Raw genomic sequence first — 22,498 nt, forward strand, 5'->3', positions numbered from 1 at the left:
CACTCTCTCTGCATTTCCCTCTGGCTCATGTGTTTACATTCCCACTTAACACCCTCACAATGCGGGGGGGGAATAAAGCAAAAAAAAAAAAAAAAAAAAGCAGGCTCTGTCCTGTAGATTGAGATCTCTGGGTGTGCTCAGATCATCCGTTGCTGACTGTAAAATTGAAACCAGTCAAACACCTTGATTTCTAATCTCAGTCTTCAGTATTTAAGCAACAACTCATTTCTTCCCCACCTCGATCAGTCAGCGTGCCCTGCCTATGACGGGTCAGATAAAAATAAAAAATAAAATAACAGGACGTTTCTGGGAAGGCTTTGAAGGCGCAACGGCCACCCCTTCAGGACCTGGGTGCCCTAAACCGAGCAGCAGCTCCGCAACAAACACGGCGACCGCAGCATCCCGAGCACCCAGCGGCCCCTCGCCGCGGCTCTCGGCTAGCCCCCTGCACCGGCTGGGGGGGACCGGGCGAGCACCGCCTCCCCCCGGCCGCCGCGGGAGAGAGACCGGGGCTGCACTCCCCATCTCCCCCCCCGCCCCGCCGCGAGGCGCCCCACAGCGACGCGGCAGCCGTTGGGAGCGAGCCGCCCCCGCGCCCCACCCCCGCCATCACGTGACCCGCCCCCGCGGCCTGAGCGCTCCCCCCTTCCCCGCCCCGGGGCCTGTCCCGTCCGCGCGGTGCATTGTGGGAGCGGCGGTAAGATGGCGGCGGCCGCCGCTGGTCTGAGCTGGAGGCGGGTGTCGTCGTTCACGGGGCCGGTGCCGCGCTCCCGCCACGGGCACCGCGCGGTCGCTATCCGCGAGCTGGTCATCATCTTCGGGGGCGGCAACGAGGGCATCGCTGACGAGCTGCACGTCTACAACACGGGTGCGGAGGGCGGGGCCGCGGGCGCTGCCCGCTGCTGGCGGCGGAGGGGCGGTGGAGTGGCAACGGCAGCGGCAACGGCAGCGAGCGGGGCGGCGGGCGCCGGCGTGGCTCCTGCCCCCGGGGAGGCCGCGGGTCTCCCCCGGGCCTGCCGCGGCCTCCCCGGAGGCGGGAGCTCGGCGGTGCTGTGGGGCGCGGCGGGCCCTGGCTTAAAATCCTGCCTAGGGCCGAAATGGAGGGGGGCGGGCAGGAGGTATGTCTCGCCGAGGGGGCCCCCCGGCGTCGTGCTGAGCGATGCCGGTGGATTAATTCTGCTTTCCGGGAAAAGCAGCTTGGGAAATGTTTTCATGCGCTTCTCCTGTGTGCTGTTTTCCCTCGTGCCCCGTGGGGCATGAGGCTCTGGGTTTAGCCCCCTCGAGTGCCGAAACCGCCCACTCTTGAGGCGGTTTACAGATTTGAATGTGCTGGAAAAATAAATCTTGGTTAGAAAAGTGACTGTGTTGGCATTGGGAGTCTTTCCAGACAGGAAACTGCCGGAGGCCAGTTTTATTCGTGAAAGATTAGATGCCTAAATAGTTACTGCCACAGGATGCTATACAAGGCTGGAGAACTTGCGTAATTTCAGTGAGACGGGGAGTTAGGTGCTTCTCAGTTTTTCATTGCTGGCTGGCTGTCAAATATAGCAAAAAAGTGATGGTGAGAGCATTCTGACTATCCTTTTATCTTATCAACTCTTTACACCAAAACACTGAGTATTTCTATTCAAAAACATTCCAGGAAAAAAGGCGAAATTTTTACTGAGTATTTCCTAGACAAAATTTGGGAGTAAGAAAATGTTTTGGAGGTAGTTCATTCAGAGGAATATCTTCTGTTAGAGTTCTTCAGAGCAGATTTTTCCATGGTAGCTTAGGGGTGTACTTGATCACATGTGCAAAAAAAAAAAAAAAAAAAACTCTACTGCTGTGAAAGGTAATCTAAAGAAAGCTCTTAGTACAAATATGCTGTCTCTTTTAGAACAGAGGTTCTGACAGGTGCCTTCTGAGTAAGTCTTACATTGTCAGTTTTTGATCTTTCTGCACGGATTTTCCACTGAAGGTGTTTGCCTCTTTGCAGCAGCGACAGAACTGACCATGGCTCAGTTGTTGCAGTTCAGCCTGGTGTTTTGGCTCCAGCTAACCTTTGTTTCTGAAAGCTGAGATGTGAGGTTGTTACCTGGGATGCCTGAGTTTGGGCATCTGTTACTCCTGCAATGAGCATGATGGTTTTGAGGATAATGGCACACAGTGGGGGCATCTTAATCCCCTGCAGCAAGGTTCATGGGACGCTCCTAATTTCATACTTTTCTTCCTTTTACTCATGAAGATAGCTTAGGAAAAAGGTGACAATATCTACTTTAAGTCTTTAGTTCTAGAACAGTTTAAACCAGAATATGCTGGTGCTAAATGAGGCAGTCTCTCTTGCTCTTTCCTGCCTCTGTGCCTCTTCTCTTCCATGTGCCAGCACAGAGCTCTGTAGATATTAGCATTGGTCCCAGAATAGTGTAATTAGTTTTTGAATAGGGCCATTAAGTCCAGGCACACTGCCATGCTGCTGAAGCTATAATAATTCTGTTTCTAGAGCTAGCTCTTTCTGAGTTAGCATGGCTATGTCTTTTATGCGGAACTGCACTTATGCTCATTAGCCTCATTTTTTTGGCAATTTTATTAAATTGCTGTGTGACCCTTAGTAACTGACTAACTTACAGTGACCTCATGTGCTCATTTCATATATTGAGTAACATTGGTTTGATAGAAGTGTTTAAAAATTTTTTTTTCTTCAATTAACTGACTATTTTAAAAACTCGTTAGTGTTAAATAGCCCGTTCACAGTCATATGCAGGTAAAAGGTAATTCTTTAGGAAGCAGAGAAGTTTAAAAATGCACTTTCTCAGTGTTTGAAATCCTTCCCCCCCCTTCTTTCTCTTTCTAGCTACAAATCAGTGGTTCCTTCCTGCTGTAAGGGGAGATATTCCTCCAGGCTGTGCAGCCCATGGATTTGTTTGTGATGGTACCAGAATACTAGTTTTTGGAGGAATGGTTGAATATGGAAGATACAGTAACGACTTATATGAATTGCAGGTAGGAAATGTATGGAGACATTTCTGTTTCAAGGACTATTTTATTTAAGTATTTTTGAACAAACACATTTTATATTATGAGCTGCAGTGGAAAGTTAGATGAGATTTGCTCTTCTTAAGAGAAAATAAGCTCTGCAAATAGATTTTGAAAGTGGAAAAAAGTTGAATAATTTTTAAAAAGAGACTTCCATCAATAGCAGCAAAGAAGAGTCTAAATGAAGTATAAAATATTTAAAGTATTTTCATGAAGTTTAGCACTTACATATTGATGTTAACGTATGCCTTAAGAAAAGGACAGCATTCCCTCAAAAATCATGCAAAAATAAATGAGTGTTGATGTAACCTGGGAATTCAGATAACATTAGTTTGACTGAACAAATATAACTGAAGATATTTCTGGGGGTTTTTTTGTTTGTTTGTTTTTGTGGTTTTTTTGTCTTTAAGGCAAGTCGATGGCTCTGGAAAAAAGTAAAACCTCAAGCCCCTTCTACTGGATCACCACCTTGTCCTCGACTTGGCCACAGCTTTTCTTTGTATGGTAACAAGTGCTATTTATTTGGTGGCCTGGCAAATGAAAGTGAGGATTCAAATAATAATGTTCCCAGGTATGCTGATCTGGCCTGATTTAAATATCTTTAAAAATAAATGACTAGATAAAATGGCTTCTAAGAAATAAAGAGGAACATTCTGGGGAGGCTGTCCTGTGTACTTGGTACTGATGTTTCGATTATTTGGGGGCTTGGGGGCATTGCATGCTGAGAAGCTTTAACATTTCTTCTGCTAATCTCACTGACTGGAAGCTGTGACGCTTTTGCAGGGAAACCTGAATAGACCTTGGTGTATTTCTCTAATATCTTTGGTAATCTTTTTAAGAATGCTTGGTTGTTAGAATTACTTAAATAATGAATGTCTCATGAGTCATCAGTGAATTTACAGTGGAAGTTCAGTTTCCTCTACGATGCTGTGGAAAGCAGTTACCAATCCATCTGGAAACTCTTTAAAGAAACAGTTGAAGTCAGCTTTTCTTATCAGTGAATAATACTATGCCAAAGCTGAAGTTTTTATTTCCACCTTCACCTGCAGTTGAGGGCACCAAGGGAGCTACAGGCTAGCAATTTGAAGCTCATTAAACAAAAGTTATCTGGTGTGAATGCCAGGATTCAGAGACTTTTATCTAAAAATAACTTGCCAATAGATTCAGCAACAAATGGCTAATTGTTGGCCAACCTGAACACTTCAGAAAAGAAGCAACTTTCCCCCAACCCCTTCCCCTTTGTTGCCTTATAGTTGCAGAAGTTCATATCTTTAATGCCCCCATCATAGCATACTTCTCACAACTTTGTAGTTTTTTCCAAGTTTGTATGTAGCAAATATTGCTAGGAACATTGTTACTAATTTTGAATATTTCTTTCATGGACTACAATTATCTGGTATCATATGAAAGCATACTTCCTTAGAGGTAACAAGTTATAATTGTTAATTTTTTGTTTTCAATCCACTTAGTTTTGGTCCTCTCTGCTTCTAACTACCACAGTACTCTTAAAAGATATGCTAGATTGAGTAATGGTCTCCCTTTAGTTTACTTTTTCTTCTAAATGATAAGTTGGACTTCTTACTCATATTCTGGAGTTTGAGAGGGATGGTATTGTCCAGAATGCCCTCGGATGTTTTAGGAGGACAGTAAAATACAACACTTTTATGACAGAATTCTGTAATATTTGGAAATGTTGAGGGTCTAAAGCTCATTTGTAATTTTGTTTATAAGTGTATTTTCCGTATTTTTTCAACAATACCCTAGATATTTAAATGATTTCTATGAACTGGAGCTGCAACATGGTTCTGGAGTTGTGGGCTGGAGTATTCCTGTGACAAAAGGGATCTTGCCATCTCCCCGAGAATCTCACACAGCCATCGTATACTGCAGAAAAGATTTGGGAAGTCCAAAGATGTATATTTTTGGAGGGATGTGTGGCTGTAGGCTTAATGATCTTTGGGAGCTTGACATAGGTGAGTTCATTTGCTGTTATAAGTCAGTGCAGGGGCCTAACTAGCTGTGAAGAAAAATTAAAGTGTATGAGGATTACTGATGTGATGTAGTGCAGGTTTTGTTGGGACCCTACACTCTAGTGTTAACCCTTTTGTAATTTTTGGAATGAGGTAAATGCTGTATTGTTTGCATATATTCTCCTCACTGATGTTGGTTATGCTGTCAGATTGTCTGTTAGCTTAGAGTGCTTTAAAAACTGTCACTATGATCACTAAGTTTAACAAAAGTCAGCTTAATGTATCTTTCTGATAAACTGCTAAACAGCTAGTTTGCCGATATTTTCTATTAATTTTAAAAGAAGCTTTAAATGCTTTTTAGTCTCTTTTTTTTTAAGCAGCCACCTTAAAATGGTGAAATTTTATTTTGTTGAGTATAGTTAGAAGTAGTTAGAGTTAGAGTTTAGAGTTAGAGTTTAGGAGGCTCCTAAAATCCATGAACTGAAATACGCAGTAATAACTTGCTTGAGGGTTTTTTATTCTTTTTTTTTCTTTTAGAAACCATGACCTGGTCAAGACCAGAAACTAAGGGAACAGTACCACTTCCTCGCAGTCTCCATACGGCCAATGTAATAGGAAACAAGTATGTCTGTTGTTAAAAGCTCAACTATAGAAAGGTACACCTAGTAGGAGAATGATGATGCTTACCCACTACTGCTCAGTATAAACCATCAGCCCTGTAGAGTGCCTTTCTACTTCTATTAGCCTACCTCAGTGGAAATTAAAAAGTGCCGCTGTTATATAAGGTTGTCAAACTGTCAGTGTTTCCAGCCAGCAGGATCTGCCCAACACCCAAGCAGTTCTCCAGGCTTCCTAATGCACCTTTGTGAGTTTTGGGATTGGTCTCGGCTGGACCTAAGCTGTCAGAAGCCAACTTGAGTGACTCTGTCACACAGTGAACTAGCTCTGCAAAGAAACTGCCCAAAGATTAGAACTAGTTCTAGGCAAAACCATTCCAGACTTTTGTGCCTGTTATCTGTTCCTCGTTACTTTTTCTTGCCAATATGACTTATTTTGAGAGAGAGTTTTGGCAAAATGGACTTTTAGATATGGATTTCAGACCATTTTATATCAGTTTGTGAGTTGGGGTGAGGAGAAAGAAGCAAGGAGGGAAAGAAGTGAGGAAGATATCTTCTGACACAAGAACTTAGCTTTATTATTTATATAAAATTTTATTGTAGTCTGCACCATGACTTTAAATTTTGGTATCTGACTTTAATATCTGCCTTCTAATTTTAGAATGGTTTATTGAGAGGTCTACAGTAAAGGGTTGTAAAAATTCCATGTAAATATGTGATTTTGGAGCGTATTAACAGTTTGGTGGTTTGTAAACAAAATACAGTATTAACCTCTGTTTCCAGGAGTTATTTCAAAAAAAAATAATAATAAAAATTTAAATACTTACAGTTAACTTACTCAAAACCTTCAAAAGCTGGATGTGTGCAACAACACTTTCTCAAGAGAGTAGGCATCAATAAAATCTGCTGTAAACCAGAACTGTAAAGCTCTGGAAATTTTCTGTTTTGTCCTAGTTTGAGAGAGCACATGTAGCAGACCTGGAAATGTTAATTAGCTTTCCTCTTTTTTTCCCCTCTTCCCTCTTTTCCTATATTTCAGAATGTATGTTTTTGGTGGATGGGTTCCACAGTCAGCAGGAGGTGAAATTTCTGCTCATGATGGTGAATGGAAATGTACCGGCTCATTTTCTTACCTAAATTTGGGTTAGTGCTTCTGCCTTTCTGGGAGTGGGTATTTTTAATTAATACTTTCTTAACAGAGTGAAATAAGTATTTTGAAAACCCGGAGTAAAGTTTTAAGGTACAGAGTTGTAAACGTAGTTGACTAAACAAGACCTCAGTTCTCACATCTTTCTTAGGATGTGATTTTTACTGTCAATTTACCTGTTTGTTTGAATACTCTTTGGACAAATGGAGGACTTTTTTTTTTTTTTTTTTTTTTTTTGGGAAATTTTGTTTTTTTTTTTTTTTTTTTTTTTTTGAACATTCAGCTAGTTTGTCAATGCAAATTTTTGTTCATGCAAATTTAATATTAGGTAATATAAATACTCCTGCTTCATGTAAAATATAGCATGCAAGACAGTATCTGAAATCAGTTTGTTTCTAAACTGTGACAGAATTGTCCCTGAATCTTCAGCTTCTGATCTTGTGTTTGTCTGATAGAGGCAATCAGATGTCAGAAAATTGATCCCATTTTAATTGATCATGTATTGCAAATTATTTGGAATATTGGTTCAGGTGACCTTCTACTTGGTGTAATTTTAAAAGCCAGAAGATGCTGAAAATTTAAATGCAATCATCTATAAAAACAGAGGTGATTTATTTTCATTTTCTCTGAATGGTTAAGTGTGCTAACATATGTATTTCTTGTTTCGGTAAACATCTAGAAACTGAATTTTTCAAGTTTCGTTTACTAGATACCACAGAATGGATAGGTCTGATCTCAGATTGCCAGGAAGACAAAAGTAACTTGTTACCAGGGCCAAGAGCAGGACACTGTGCTGTAGCTGTGGGCACTCGTCTGTATATCTGGAGTGGTAGAGATGGTTACAGAAAAGCTTGGAACAATCAAGTTTGCTGCAAAGATCTTTGGTACCTTGATACTGGTGAGTCAGAAATAAATAAATAGAGACCTGTACTATGTTCCATATTTTATTAGCATATGGAAAGCTGGCATCATCAGTGTTCAGAAGCTCTAAAGCTGTAGTGAGCTTAAAGATGTTTTAAATTTTAAAGCTTATTCTAATAAAGCACCCTTCTTTTGTTGATTGTTTCAAGACTACAGCTATAATTTAAACTGGAAAAAAACAGGAAGGCTTATTTAAAGCCTCTGAAAGAGAACTTTGGCTAAATTCTATACTGCATGCTAGAGTTGGTAGATACAAGGGTGTACTAAAGAGTATGTTACCTAAACTCAAGGTTCCTGGCCTCTTTCTGGAGTGATCTTTGCTGCTCCTACTTACCCTTTCTTACCAGCCCCCTCCTTCTCTTGGGATCATTACTTCTGCTGTTTCCTCATCTCCTGGACTGCAAAAAGATACTCTTTAATCTGAGAAGGGACAAAATCGTTCCTGGGTTTGAAGGGAATTTGGGAGCACTAGTCAGTCATTAGTAGCTGGCATGATGGCTGTTTGTTTGTTAGCAGGTCTCTGAGATGGTACTAGGAGGGAAGGAACTAGAATAGTGCTGCTGAGCAGGAGTTGTTCCTTGCTCTAGCAGAAGGATGAGAATGGTTACCAGAAGCTGTGAAGAGTTTAGAGCAGTGGAGATCATGTTTTGGGATTTTTTTGTTTGTTTTTTCTTCTCCTAGGAAGATTTCTCTCAGAAGAGAGAAAGAGTAGCTGGGGTGGGATACGCATGAGAACGCAGCCTAGTCAGGCATCAAGGCAAGCAAGGGGGGCAGGGCCTCAGCACTGCATCATGCCAGACCTGCAGCCTCCGCGGAGGCAGTTCGAGGGAAAGTTCACTCTGGCTACAGAGAGCAAGCAAAAAGGAGGCCCAGTCTTTGTGAATTCTTTCCAGGAGTACATAAAATTTTAGAAGCCAAAGAACTGTGTGCACCCCTTTTTAGAAAGCGAGAGGATCTCCTGTCTCTGTAATCCTTAAGATGATATGTATAGAAGCCAAAGACTGACTTGCAGCGGAAGAGTCATTAAGACTAAGAAAAGGCATCAAAATTTTAGCATTTTTGAACACTCTGAAATGGCAATTCGTCATTCTCTGACTTGATTTGTAAACCTTGACAACTGTTTCTTGTTGTATCTGGTATATACTGTACATAGATGAAAAGGGAACTATTGGTTTTGTTTGCATTATGCAGTTATTTTTTAAACTGATAAAGGAGGGCAATTTCAAACATGCTATCTGTTTTATTGGCTTTTTGTAGAGAAACCTCCAGCACCATCACAGGTACAGCTGATTAGAGCTACAACCAACTCTTTTCAAGTGAAATGGGATGAAGTACCTACAGTTGAAGGGTATCTACTTCAACTACATTCTGACTCACCAGTGCCATCAGTGACTGGAACACCTGGTACTGGGGTTCCTGAAACATCGGTGCTCAGTTCACAAGGTAGTTGTCAGATCACACCGTGCTAATGTTTGTCCAAAGGTGGAACAGGGATTTACATAAGTACTTAGCAGGAGTTTATTTAAGAAAAAATTTTTTTTAATTATTTTGATAGAGATGCTGAATCTTTGGTTATTCCCAAAATGTGTATAATAATTATGTATGTTATGTATGAAGATTTCCATAATTATGGAAAATTCAGTTTTAACCTATCTCTGGGTTATGACCGTAAGCCCTCTGAACGGATATATTTACATATATGTATTTGTACAATGCTGGGTGTGATTTGAGAAAGGAGACCGCAAGGAAAGGATTTTAACTGACTATTTGGTCTTACAATTTCATTTCAGTCTTACAACCAAATCTTTCGTGCAACTTTGGGTCTCACTTTTGCTCACTGTAATAGATCTCACCTAACATAATATTAAGCTTTATGTAACTGATGGGAATTTGCTTTTGTTTACCTGAAAGGTGGCTCTTCTCTACATCAAAGTCTACAATCATTGACTAGCATCCCTTTTCCAGAAATGAAGGTGGATCATCCCAGCCAAACAAATAATGTCATTCCTAATAATGTAAGTGTAAATTCAAAAAAAGCCTAAATGGCATAGTAGCATGGGAAGCAGGAGAACTGCCAAAACACTTGCTCAGTTTCAGAAGTCCCTGCATACTTCTTATGCCTTAAAAAAAAAAAAAAAAAATCTGTTGAAGTAGTTATATTGGTGTTCTGACATCCTTCTCACTTTTGTGATTGACAGGCAGTCTTTAAAGACCTCTTCATGGTAATACATGGAGGAAACTGCACCTGTGCTGGCTTCCAGAATGCTAACTGGGAGCCTGGTACCAGTAGAAATGCTTTCCATCCCCAAATGTTGGTGAAATTAATGTGGGAGGCAAAAGGCCTAAGTCACGTTCCTTCTCTCTTAGGGTTTTGTTGATAGTTTACTTCGTAATAGGTTCTTTCTACAGTATAAACCTAACTATTATCTGTGCTGATTGTGCAGTTGTACATGTTCTACTGTTTTGCCAGCTTAAAGAGAAGGAGAAAAACTCTGGATAAAGGATCACATTTTAAGAAATTCAGACTTTTCCTTAATTGTGTTGTGCCTCAGATCTGTATTGGATCTACTGAATATCTTGGATAATGTATTCTTGTAGAAAACACACATAGATGCACTGTGAATTTTACTACCAGTAGAAATACCTTAGGTAGGTGCCAGGAAAGGGAAGGTTGAAAGCCTCTGTCGTGATTTTTTTTTTCCCCCTCCCCCCCTGCCCATCCCCTCCAATAATCTAAATTCGTGCATCAATGAACTTTCATCTAATAGTGTAAAAATATGAGCCCACCCTCAGATAAAATTTAGAATGGGACAGAGACACTTCCAAGCCAACTTAGAGTTTGTAAGTCCTTTTTTTTAATGCCTAAAATAAGGTGGATTACAAGGTCAGTTGCTTGCTTTAATTTAAAATGCCAGGGGGATTGGTTGGAGGATTTGGTTTTTTTTGAGCAAGCATTTTCGTGCTATGTTTGCAACTAAAATTTCTAGACTTTGCAGTTAAACATTAACAAATGTATTGTTTTGGTTAGGTCCAAGTTTCCCTTTCATCCAACTCATTATTAAAAATAGAAGGAAAAGAAAAGATTGCAGCACCTGAAAACAAGATTACACAAGAGACTATGCAAAGCCATGCAGATGCTACAGGATTCAAAGAATCAAATGCCCCTTCTCTTTCGCCTGTTTGTACTTCAAGTAAGATATTTATAGAATAAAAGTTAATTTAAAAAGTGAGAGTTAAAATTAATCTCATAAGCATAGAATAAGATTGTATCTGTGTTTTGCCATTTAAAGTTATTTTAGATGCCTTTTAGTTTAAAAAAAAAAAAACTTGTGCTAGTTGTTACTGTACATATGCTTTAGAATTTTGAGGAAATGAGGAAAAAATGAGATCGTAAGTTGTTTGAAGTGTTGCAAGGAACATGAAATTCTCAGTATATTCATTATTATGATGGCAGATGTGTCTGTCTCTAAGCATAAATAGCCCTGTTAACATCAAAGACCAGATTGACAGGACCAGATTCATCTCACTCATATGAGGCATTTAGATTAAGATCATAGCAACTCCAGGCTCCCTTTGACAATACTTCTCTCTGTTAATACTAAAGAGCTATTAGCCTAGTTAAGATCTGATGTGACTTAGAGAGGCGCATGTTTCTCTAACTACAGAGGGAGTAGAAGATGATGAGGCTCTGATTTAGGTATCTTTCTGAAGTGCCTTATATTCAGTGGGGTGAATCCAGGTCCAATCAACTGACATGTTTATGTTTGATTTTTATGCAAGTCATTTATATGTAGTTGGCATTGTCATTTTCTTCACAGTGTAAATTCAGTTATTGTGTGGAAAGTTTGGATCCTAAAGTGTTGAGCAAGAAACAGACTTCCACAGCTAATAATCTTATATTGAATGACATAAAATTGGTGTTACAAGCCTGTGATTTTGATTTGTGTGGATGCTTCTTCTTATATTAGGATTCTTTTTCTGAATTAAACCATTCTTAACCAAATAGATATAGAATAACAAGATTAAAACAAATGAAATCACTGTTTTAGTATAACTGTATGTGCGTAAATGTTTCTAAGTATATAGACAGACTATTGTTAAACTAAATACCCAAGGAAAGTATTAGGAGTGAATATAGTCAGCTTTAATCTAAAACTGGGCTAAACTCTGCCTTTATGTCAAACTAAAGCCATTAGATCAAGTTGAGATTTGTTAAGTATCATCGGTATTGAATTCTGGTTAATATTTTCTTTGTTTAAGGTCCTCAGACTTCAGCAAATGTAGGTGAATTACATGACTTGGACAAACGAACTGTAAATCCTGATGCTTCTGTATCCAGTACTGTCTCCAGCACACAAACTATGGTAACCCAGCAGGCTGTTAAAACTGAATCATCAAGTACAAATGGGGCAGTTGTTAAAGATGAAACTTCACTAACAACATTCAATTCAAAATCTGAAGGTTTGAAATGTGTTTCACATACTGTATTTTGAGCCATATATATCTAAGGCCATCAGAGTTCCTCTAGTGTGGTGGGATTCTCATCTTGACTAGTACCTGGGATTGAGATAGGGCTCTGGGCATTGATGACCTTGGGCAGCCTGAATGATCTCTGCCATGATTTACACCTCTTTTAAAATCAGGATATTCCTTTTATATTTTGTAAACCACTTTGATTTCTGTAAGTGAAAAGTCCTTTAAATCTTTACTTATGCAGAAGCCCTTTTTTTTTTTTTTTTTTTTTTTTTTTTTTTTTTTTAAGTAGCAGTGGCAGCCAGTTTTGGTGCCTGTAGCACATCTGCTTTCCTTCAGTGATTGCTATTTTTAGTCTGCAAAAGTCTATAAATAGTAACCTTGGACATTTTCAATTTAAATTATAATCTCTGTAACAAATTTGTCCAGTCTGCTTGAGAAATCAATAAGCAGCCATACAGAAACTTAATATATTGGTAATTTTTTAGATTTTGTTTTTCATGAAAAACAACAGGTTGTACTTTCTATTGTCCTGTTTAACTAGAGAACTGTATTTTCATATTGACCCTATTTTAGTAGTATAAATTTTACCAAAGAGTATTTTAAAAGTAAAACCCAGAAGCACAAGTATAGAATACTAATATTTCTTTGCTTTGTTCATGCACTTTATTTTTTAAGGTTCAATTTTAAATGTAAATAAATGTTCTCTTCCCGTTTGTTAAATTATTTAAAAAATGAATTGCTCTTCTTCAAAATTCAGTCTGAATTAATGTCAGAAGCAATGCATTAAAATTAAGATTTCATGCTTAGGCTGTTTGTACAGTGTCATCAGTGTGTGCCTAAATTGAATGTTTAGTTTCTGTTCACAAATATTCCATATTGATTCCGTAATTCCTATTTCTGTCAATTGCTAGGATTTTCTTAGTCCTGTCTTCTGTCTACTTTTTATCTATAGTTGCCTGTAATACCATGCTCTTGCAATTGTTCTGTGAATATGAAGCAAGCCAAAATTAGTTGTTTATGTTATAAATAAAACTGCATGCAAAAGAAGTCTGAAACATACTTTTTCAACAGACAATTGTAAGTGGCTATCCATGACAACTTTCATACTCTGTGGACTTTGTGTGCAATTTTTCACATAAACTAGTCTTTCAATTAATTTTTTTAAATATAACTTTTTGTTTTTAGCTGCTGAAACTGCTTTTATCATGCCTTCGACAAAGGTTAATACTGGACAGACGAATGATACACACTCTTCTGTAAGTCTGCAGAAGTATAATCAAACTGATGTATTTATTGTTCTACAATTGATTAGTTCTAAAGGCTCTTTATTTTCCTTTGATTATATCTCTTTGAAAGAAAAGGTGTATTTAGGGCTTGGAATGAATAATACAGGGGTGAACGTGTTCTGTTGTAGAACTCATTGCATTGTATGGGTTTGATTTGAGTCGAAGTAGTAGTTGTGTAGTTGGGAGGAGTTACAAGTATGTGTTTCAGCTGTTGAATCATTTTTTTTTTTATCAACTGGCACAGTAGAATGGTCTCTGCTGCATGATGTGCAAATGTAAAAATGTTTTTCTGTCTGCATAACTGAATTTAATATGAAGTATATATTAGATCAGATGTAGTGTTAGCTGCTGATCTGTAGGTTTGAAACATAACTGAACTGACATCTTGATGTTTTTCCCTAGAGGAGATGGGGACTGGCTATGCAAGCTGTAAATACTGCCTGAAAAAGTAAATGCCTACTATTTCACCTGCTTACAACTTAATACACAAAACCAAGGTGCCACTGTTGCCACCAAAAGAGAGGAGCTAAGGATGGGAAGAAGCAGCTGCTACTAAAGGGTTGGGGTGCTTTTGGCAATAGCAGCTGCCACTCCCGCCCCCCTCTTCCATGCTAGCAGGAGCAGTGTCCATCTGTGCTGGGCAGCACTGACCATCCGAGGACCCTCCTTGGTGCTTGGAGACGGGCAAGAAAGAAAGGCAGTTTGTCTTTCTGGGACAGTCGGGAACAGTTCCCATGACCCCTCCACCATTGCCCCACACTGCAGCAGAGGCCCTGTTCTCAGCTGCGAGCAAGTTTAGCAGCTGCTTTTTTTTTTTTTTTGCTTTTTTTTTTCTTTTAAGAGAATATGTTTGAGGCAGAGAGACTGCAAAATCCCAGATAGAGCTACTGAGGTTGGACCATGCTGCAAAATTCCTTTTGACCTCTGAGATGAATTAACTCACAACTATGCGCTGCTATAGACACCTAGTTCAAGACCTTTGAATTTCTTCCCCTCCCCATTTAAACCAGACTGTCAGAGATGTCATGCCAACTACAGCTGTTCTATTTTTTTTAAATGATGGACTGTGTCTAAATGAATATTTAAGAACCAACTGGTTTTGAACAGTATTTTAATAACAAATGTCTATTCTTTTGAAGTATAAGAAAGTAACTTACTGGTGTGAAAGGGGTTCTCTTACATATACTTGAGTCTTGAAATGCAACTTTTTTATGTTACATTGAAGTATGGATGCTATACATAACATGTTCCTCAAATACTAGAAAACTCCACTAAGACAGATGGCAACAGGGAAAACAAGGGAACGACAGTGGTGTGATGTTGGAATTTTTAAAAGCAACACTGCTGTGGTGAGCCAGTTCTACTTGCTGCCAGAGGAAACACTGAGCATCTCTAACAAGGTAGCTGATAATTTTTCTCTGATATACTTGCACATAGGTATTTTGTAATTTGTTGCCCATATGCTTGACAACAAAATGTGGGATTTTCTGATGCTGTAGCAGAAACTGGTGCTTATAGGAGCTTTGTATTTTGTGACCGTGTAGTTTCTGATACATTTTGCTCACTTTTATTACTGTTTCCTAAACCAGATGCATTTTCTTCTATCATTTTTCTATGATTACATGGAGAGTCTTACAGTGCTATTACTAATTCTTTCCATAGTTTTATCTGTAGCCTTAGAAAAGAATTTTAAACTTAATGAACTCTCAGACCAGTAAAAACTCTCTAAAAATATAAAACGGTTTTTAATATGTCATTTCAGTACCGCACTGAAATGTATTAATCAAAGTTTCTTTTTAAGAATCTTACAAATGATTAAAACATAACCAATGAATGAGACATAAGCTAGAATGTTTAAAAAGCCTAAACTTAGAACTGTACTGTTTTCTGTATTAGATTTCTCTCACTTAATGTTGCTGCACATATAAGTTTATGTATGAAAATGCTATACACATGAAACTTGAAAAATGTCTGCAGTTTTGATAGCAAAAATGTGTATTAATGATTTCCTAGTGAACTAGAATCACAGAATGGTTGAGGTTGGAAGGGACCTCTGGAGATCATCTAGTCCAACCCCCCTGCTCGAGCAGGGTCACCTAGAGCACGTTGCACAGGATCATGTCTAGGCGGGTTTTGAATATCTCCAAGGATGGAGACTCCACAACCTCTCTGGGCAACCTGTTCCAGTGCTCTGTCACCCTCACAGTGAAGAAGTTTTTCCTCATGTTCAGACAGAACTTCCTGTGTTTCATTTTGTGTCCTTTGCTTCTTGTCCTATTGCTGGGCACCACTGAAAAGAGTCTGGCCCCATCTTCTTTACACCCTCCCAAAGAAACAAAGCTGATGAGTGTATCTCACTTAAATGCACAGAAATACCTACAGCCAGGAGGCTGCTTCAATTATTTAGATGCTTGAGTTGATTTCAGAACCAAAATCTCACATGTCAAATATGCGTAAGTGACCACTGACACTTGTATGCAACATAGCCATCATCAAATGGTTAAGTATGCTTTCCTTTCACTAGACGTGATCTCTGCCTTACTTCTAGAGCTTTACGCTTTAGTGACAGCTTTTTTTGTCATATGCTTAGAGCTCTTACTTGCAGATATGGCACATCAGAGAAAATAAAACTAGTGGGTGAATTTTAACTATCTTTGGTCCATAAGTACATATTAATAGGCAACCTGAGCATCCCCAAAACCTCTTGACCTTCTCTGTATACTTCTGTAAATACCGGTTGTGCTGTCCTGTTACGTACTGTACCTATATTCTTTCTAGAATATATTTGTAGGATAGATGCTATAAAGGTAAAAAAATCAAGTTCACATATAAAGGTTAGGACAGGCTTTAGGTGTGAGATACATATATAGATATCTATATATACTTTTTTCTCCTTAACTTGTAAGAGCCTTGGTGTTTTTAATAGGAAGGTGTTTGAGGAGCACAGTTCAATCTTCTTACCATCAGTTAGACCAGAGAGATGGTTTGTAGCTGATGTTAGAGTTAGAGCAGACAAAAGTAATCAACATCAAACCAAGAGGTTTTCTTGAGACAGTAACAAAAGAATAAGCGCTTTTTCAGAAAGTGCTTTACTATAAGTATTCCACATCTTAAAGAGCTTAGTACATTTTATGTTGTTTTATATTAATTGTGATTTCATATACATTATTCATGAGAAAAATAGTTGCATAGAAAGTTTCAGGGATATATGAATGCATATGTTAAACATGATGTTTTGTAAACTTATTTGTTACTAACCCACAGTGCTTTTCTTTAAAAAAACAATGAATGCCTTCTTATAAATTGCAACCCATAACTATAGAAATAACTGCTTTTAGAAGAAAAATGCTTTTGAGGACAAAGGAGTATAGTAATTACATTTTAAGATATACATTTGGAAAAAAAAAAAAAAACTGTACAGCTATTTTGCTTTTTTTTTTGACCTGAGAGTAAAACTAGCCAAGAGGTACAGCTCAGTTTCAATGCCTGAAAAATGTTTTAGATTAGAGACTTAGTCTCATAATGTTTCTTAGATCAGTTATTTTTAAGTAGGCCAGTGCTTCAGTCATAACCTTTCTATAAATTCTGAATTAAGTACAAAAGTGTTTTAATAAATTTAATTGAAACTGAAAACTGATTTATCTCAGTTTATTTCACAACTTGTGTATATTTTTTTAGATGAAGTGTGTTTAGAATACTTTAAAACTTAATACAAATTTTGCTTTATTTTCAGATGGAAAATGCAGATGTTCCAGACTACAGATTACTTAAGAAACAGGATCTTTTTCCAGGCACAGTGTACAGGTTCAGAGTTGCTGCAATTAATGGTTGTGGTGTTGGCCCTTTCAGTAAAGTCAGTGAATTCAAGACTTGCATTCCTGGTTTTCCTGGAGCTCCTTCAACAGTCAAAATCACCAAGGTGAGAAATAGAGGTAATTGTAGGCCTGCTGTATAAAATTCTGCTTACAAACTTAATCTAGGAACTCTTGGTTTGCATTTTTTGTTGTTGGGTTTTTTTTTAAGTGAACATTATCATATTGTATAGTGTCATTTAGCTGGTGAATTCTGCTCAATTAAATATTCTTTAAAAATCTTACTATAAAGAATTATTTTAGGTCTTAATGATTGTATTGTCAGATACACATCTTTATCAATCATCTGATAGTTTTCCCACAATTTTCTCTTACTGTACCCTTAATTTTATAGGTCTTTGCACTGTTTTAAAAAGTCCAAAAGATGCATCATTACCTCCAAAGAGTCATTTTTACTTTCTTTTGACCTTTTACTTTCTTTTCGCATAAAACAACAGGTAAAACTATATGACTATTGGAAGAATGAATTGGCATGTTAAGATGAATTTTTATCTCAAAGCTTCTAATTTTCAAACAGATGTCTCTTTCAAACTGCTAGCCCAACCAGTTCTACCTGCGACCTTTTAAAATCAAGAGGGTTTTACTGGGGGGCTTCTTGATTTGTTTTTGTTTGTTTGTTTTGGCTTTTGTAACGTGTTATGTGTTTTAATAATAGGTGAATTTTCTTATTTGGGATTTCAATTTCATGACATACTGTATTTTACACTAGTGAAACTTACAACCTCCAAGATGTGCTGTATTTGTATTTGTGGAAGTGTATCTTTTCTTTTTTAAATCATCTTGAATGGCCCAGAAAACGGGTGTTCTAATTTTCCAAAATGTCCTTTGGCATCTTTGGCTCTGCATTTGTACCAGAAGGAAGCCTAAATGCTCGCTTACTTCTGGAATAAAGAAACAAAGACAGAATAGGTTGAAATTTTCACATGCTCTTCAGAGTTCGTGTGTGTGTGTGTGTGTGTGTGTGTGTGTGGTTTGTTTGGTTGTTTTTGTGTGTGTGTGTGTGTGTGTGTATATATATATATATATAGTTTAATGGTTACCTGCACAGAATCATGGTTTCTTTCTTTTTCTTCAGAGTGTAGACTGTATTCATCTTTCTTGGGAGCCTCCTGCTTCACCTTCTGGAAATATTTTAGAATATTCTGCTTATTTAGCAATCCGTTCCACACAATTACAGGAAAATCCAAATCAGCTTGTATTTATGAGAATATACTGTGGTCTTAAAACATCTTGTATAGTGACTGCTGCCCAGCTTTCAAATGCTCATGTTGATTACACTTCCCGGCCTGCTATAGTGTTCAGGATTTCTGCAAAGAATGAGAGAGGATATGGACCGGCCACACAAGTTCGATGGCTTCAAGGTAAAGTCGGTGTCAGATGCAGCATTTAAATGGGATGTAGCTATGGTGGAGAAAATGGCTTATTATGCCTCTTGAACCAGCACTTTCCTCAGCAACGCGTGTGAAGTTCAGGAAATGTCGCTTTGTTCTCTATAGAAGTTTTGGGAACATTTGGTTGTTAAATTTAGCATAACATTTAAGGAATTTTAATATCTGTTCACAAGCAAAGAAAAGCAAGAATACTGAATGCTGTTTATTAAATCTTACCCAGTCCCCCAAATAACAGCAGCCTAGCAGGCTTCTGATTTCCTTGGGCTGTACTTCAGTTTAAAAGTTTTCATTCTAGGAGTAAGTAGTCTAGTTACGTGTTCAGTTCCTTGATGTGGCCTGCTGTGCAGCTGTATAAAGGCTAGTGCCGGTGCCCAGGGGGAGAGAGGCATGAGTGACTGCTGAGAGGGGGGCTGTCACTCTTAACAGCAGCATATAATCCCACAGCATACGCTGGATTAAAGTGGTTCTTTGCTCTCAGTTTCCACTTTATCTACTTGGCAGTTTCTTGTACCATCAATTAAATAATTATTTTCAATTTAGGATGCTGAAACTGGCATTTTCTTGGCTTGTTGATTCAGTGAGCCACTTAAGGATGTGATCTGACAAGATGGTTAAATCAATCTAACAGCTTGCTGCTGCCAGAAGAGGTTTTTTCCCTCTTCTCTATGTTACGCAGTATTCCTTGCCTTACATTGGCTTTGGCTGACCTTTTAAATAAGGAAGATCAGACACCTAAAGCAAGTAGATTTGCTGACTTCTCCCCTCATCCCACCCCTTCCCCTTTCTGGCTTAGTATCGGGAGCTGGCCCTGCTCAGCAAGAGGTCCCGAAGGACGGAGGAAGGTCAGGAATGGCGGAGCCTCCCCACCCCAGTGGGGAGCCATGAACTGCTGTATCTGTTCAGCTGCCCCATCGGTCTGTGCGCTGTGAACCACAGTGAGCGGATTGAGATTGAACTGTTGGAATACACAACTGTTTTTAACGTGTTTTTTCTGAGATGGAGAGCAACAATGAAGAAGTTGTCTTCCATAATGTTTACTATCCCAACATGGTTTTAACCCTATAAGTGTCAAGGGTTTTGACAATGATCCGTATCCTGAAACTCCAAAATAGTATTTGCTGTTATAAGATGTTTGACAGTGTAGGTGAGATGAAATATGAAATGTTTAACAATGTTTCCTTCTTTTTGCAGATATGAAAACATCAGGCTCAAAGTAGAAGCAACGTAATAAGTTTCAAGTTTTGAATGGAGTGTTTAATGTAACTCTTGTACTATTTGTAAATGCTACAAATATTTTATTTTTGCATTGTTTTTATCTTAAAAATTATATAACTTTTTTTACGTTTGAAACATCAACGTTATTCAGCCTTGCTCAGGTATAACTACCATATAGAATTAATTTATATTGAAGCTGGTGGGGTGGAGGACCATACCCTATCCAGTAGCCCTTTCTGGTAGTGATAGCTAAAATTTCCTACTTTCAGATTTGGGAGAAAAAAGAAAAAAAAAAGTAGCATATGCAGCAGTATTTGATGTAGAGTCCCTATGATTGTTCCAGATCTTGCACAGATAATCCATAAAGATTTGGTGTATGAGCAAGTTCTGATTGGTTTCAATTTCTTACACCACATTCTTCACTGTGGTGTCTGAGTACAAGGCAAAAATGTCCAGTTATTATATAGTAACTTAAAATGTATAAATATTTTAATATATACTTTTTGTAAAGAAATGATTTTTCTACTATTTGTAACAAATATCTTAATCTTGAAAGATATCCCCTGAAGATTTAAAAGGAAGAAGATAAACTTAGTCATTTCTCTTATTACAAAAAACATAAGTTCATTGTAAATGCACTACTAATATTTAGGATTATCCTTTTGTAGTTGTACAAATCTAAAACTTGTAAATACCAATGTTTACAAGAGACCTTTTGGGTCTTGTATTAAAACTTCCATGGGATTCATTCTTTTTTTTTTTTTTTAATCCATATGCTTTGCTTTTAGCATATGCTTGCTTTTTGCACTAATAATAACTTACCTCATTCCTGTGTTTGTAATCACTTGTGTTGCTTCCATAACGTTTCTGTAAGACTTCAATCTGAAAATTTTAACCAAAGTTTAAAATACTTGGTAAGCAATTTTGCACATATTGCAACTTTCAACATATTTATTCCAGTTAGTCTTCGTAAGTGCTTGTTTGCTTTACCAGTATATTCTACCAATCAAGTTCAGTGTATCCCTTTTACTATGCATCATTTTACATTAACTAGTTAGCTGATAAATTCAGAAAGCATTACTTCTAGGAATAGGTTGATCCATTCCTGTGCTAAAAGAAAAATTTGTCCACAGTAGTGAAATAAAGGTAAACATTTTTAATTCTATTTATGTATCTATATATAACCATATGTTTACCAAAGTGTAGAGGAAAATGACTGAGTTGGACAAGGTCACTAGGTGAATAGATAGAGGCACCTAAATAGGATTTATTTTAACATAAAATCTAAATTACTTTACCGTGCAATGAAGTTTATACTTTGCACTTTAATTTTGCCCCAAATGCCAAAAGACTATAAATCAAGGTAGAATCACTTGCCTCTGCCAGTTAAATTTGTCTTAAGAACGTTTGTAAATAAACTGAAAGAACTGATGTGCCTGTTTTGGTGGGAGAAGTGTCACTAAAATATTAGAGGAGATTTGACAGCTCAAGTGTCCCAGAGCAGATTTTATAGCCAAGTTTTAGTTACCCTGAAAGCTGGGGTTGTAATGAAATTGCTGATACAGCCTTAATTATTGCAACACATCACGCTCTGTAATAGCATATAGAAAGTGCTGGGGACCATAAATCACTATAATAGTGTTAATTGCAGCACAGGAGTAATACGCATCGTTTTACTCCCGAGAAAAATCTTGTGTTTATGACAATGACAGATATCACAGATTCACTCTAAACAGTGTTTATAGTATGAATGTATAGAACTTTTCCTGAAGTTAACTGGCTTTAAAATATTTGTGTTTTAATGGTCCGTTTCATCAGGTATGATCTTGCTACCAATAATGTCTGATAACTAAAATACCGTACACATGAGCTGTAACTAGAAAAATATAACTTGGTTTTTCTTATTAGTACTGTGAAAGAAGCCTTTAGAGAAAACACTTGTGGCTTTGATTTCGTTGGTTGATAGCTGTGATTGTAGAGCTGTTATTTAAGAATAAAATCCGTTGGGTATGTCTGGGTGGAGTTTTTTTGCACTTGGTTTCACATGCTTTGCACAATTTCTTTTTCTATGGGTATGTCACAACTACCAAAGGGTAAAACTGTGGCGTTTTAATGAAAGTTTAATTTCCTTGTAAGCGTGCTTTCTTCAGCTGACTTTACATACAATGTCACTTTCTCTTCTCTTTGCCCAAGTTGGGTGATGGTGAATAGTGAACATTCGTGAATCTTCTTCAGTTCCTCACAGTTTTACTTTAAAATGAAATTGTGGTGCACACTGTAAAATACACATTGTGGTCTGGTTTTAGAACTGTATTTATAACATGTCTGAATCCCACCTAACTGCCTATCAACTAGATATCAGACGCATATTGATTGTTTGTTTTTTGGGTTTTTTTTAATTTACTGGGAAGACTGACATAAGCTCTCTGAGAATGTGTTATCCATTTATTTCATATGTCATTAAAGGGCATAATAGAAACTGAAATCTATCAGATTACAGTATCCATATTGTAGAAATGTCTAGGTTTACTAAAGTTGTGACTGTGTAAGTATAGAGCAGTCATGGTAGTTAAGGCAGGCATTGCTAC

At 37.9% G+C, this 22,498-nt stretch overlaps 1 protein-coding gene across 6 annotated transcripts; it reads left to right on the forward strand.

Moving 5' to 3' along the window:
• The first annotated feature begins 687 nt into the window (after positions 1-687).
• On the forward strand, positions 688-21,932 carry HCFC2 (host cell factor C2). 6 transcript variants are annotated; one of them, XM_026056800.1, is made up of 16 exons: positions 688-868; positions 2,834-2,982; positions 3,426-3,586; positions 4,780-4,988; positions 5,523-5,607; positions 6,642-6,745; positions 7,429-7,647; positions 8,928-9,113; positions 9,582-9,685; positions 10,699-10,861; positions 11,931-12,131; positions 13,332-13,402; positions 14,695-14,832; positions 17,166-17,351; positions 18,380-18,665; positions 19,887-21,932. In XM_026056800.1, exons 1-16 carry the CDS (start codon positions 703-705, stop codon positions 19,910-19,912), a joined length of 2,454 nt encoding a protein of 817 aa, XP_025912585.1. In that variant the 5' UTR covers positions 688-702; the 3' UTR covers positions 19,913-21,932. The 6 variants fall into 6 exon arrangements, with proteins under 6 accessions (XP_025912585.1, XP_025912586.1, XP_025912583.1 ...); XM_026056801.1 differs by having other exon boundaries at positions 7,459-7,647; XM_026056798.1 differs by lacking the exon at positions 19,887-21,932 and adding an exon at positions 19,489-19,880.
• Positions 21,933-22,498: the final 566 nt, after the last annotated feature.

The sequence above is a fragment of the Apteryx rowi genome, unplaced genomic scaffold, assembly GCF_003343035.1.
Source record: "Apteryx rowi isolate R43461 unplaced genomic scaffold, aptRow1 scaffold_133, whole genome shotgun sequence".
NCBI classification, from domain to species: Eukaryota; Metazoa; Chordata; class Aves; order Apterygiformes; family Apterygidae; genus Apteryx; species Apteryx rowi.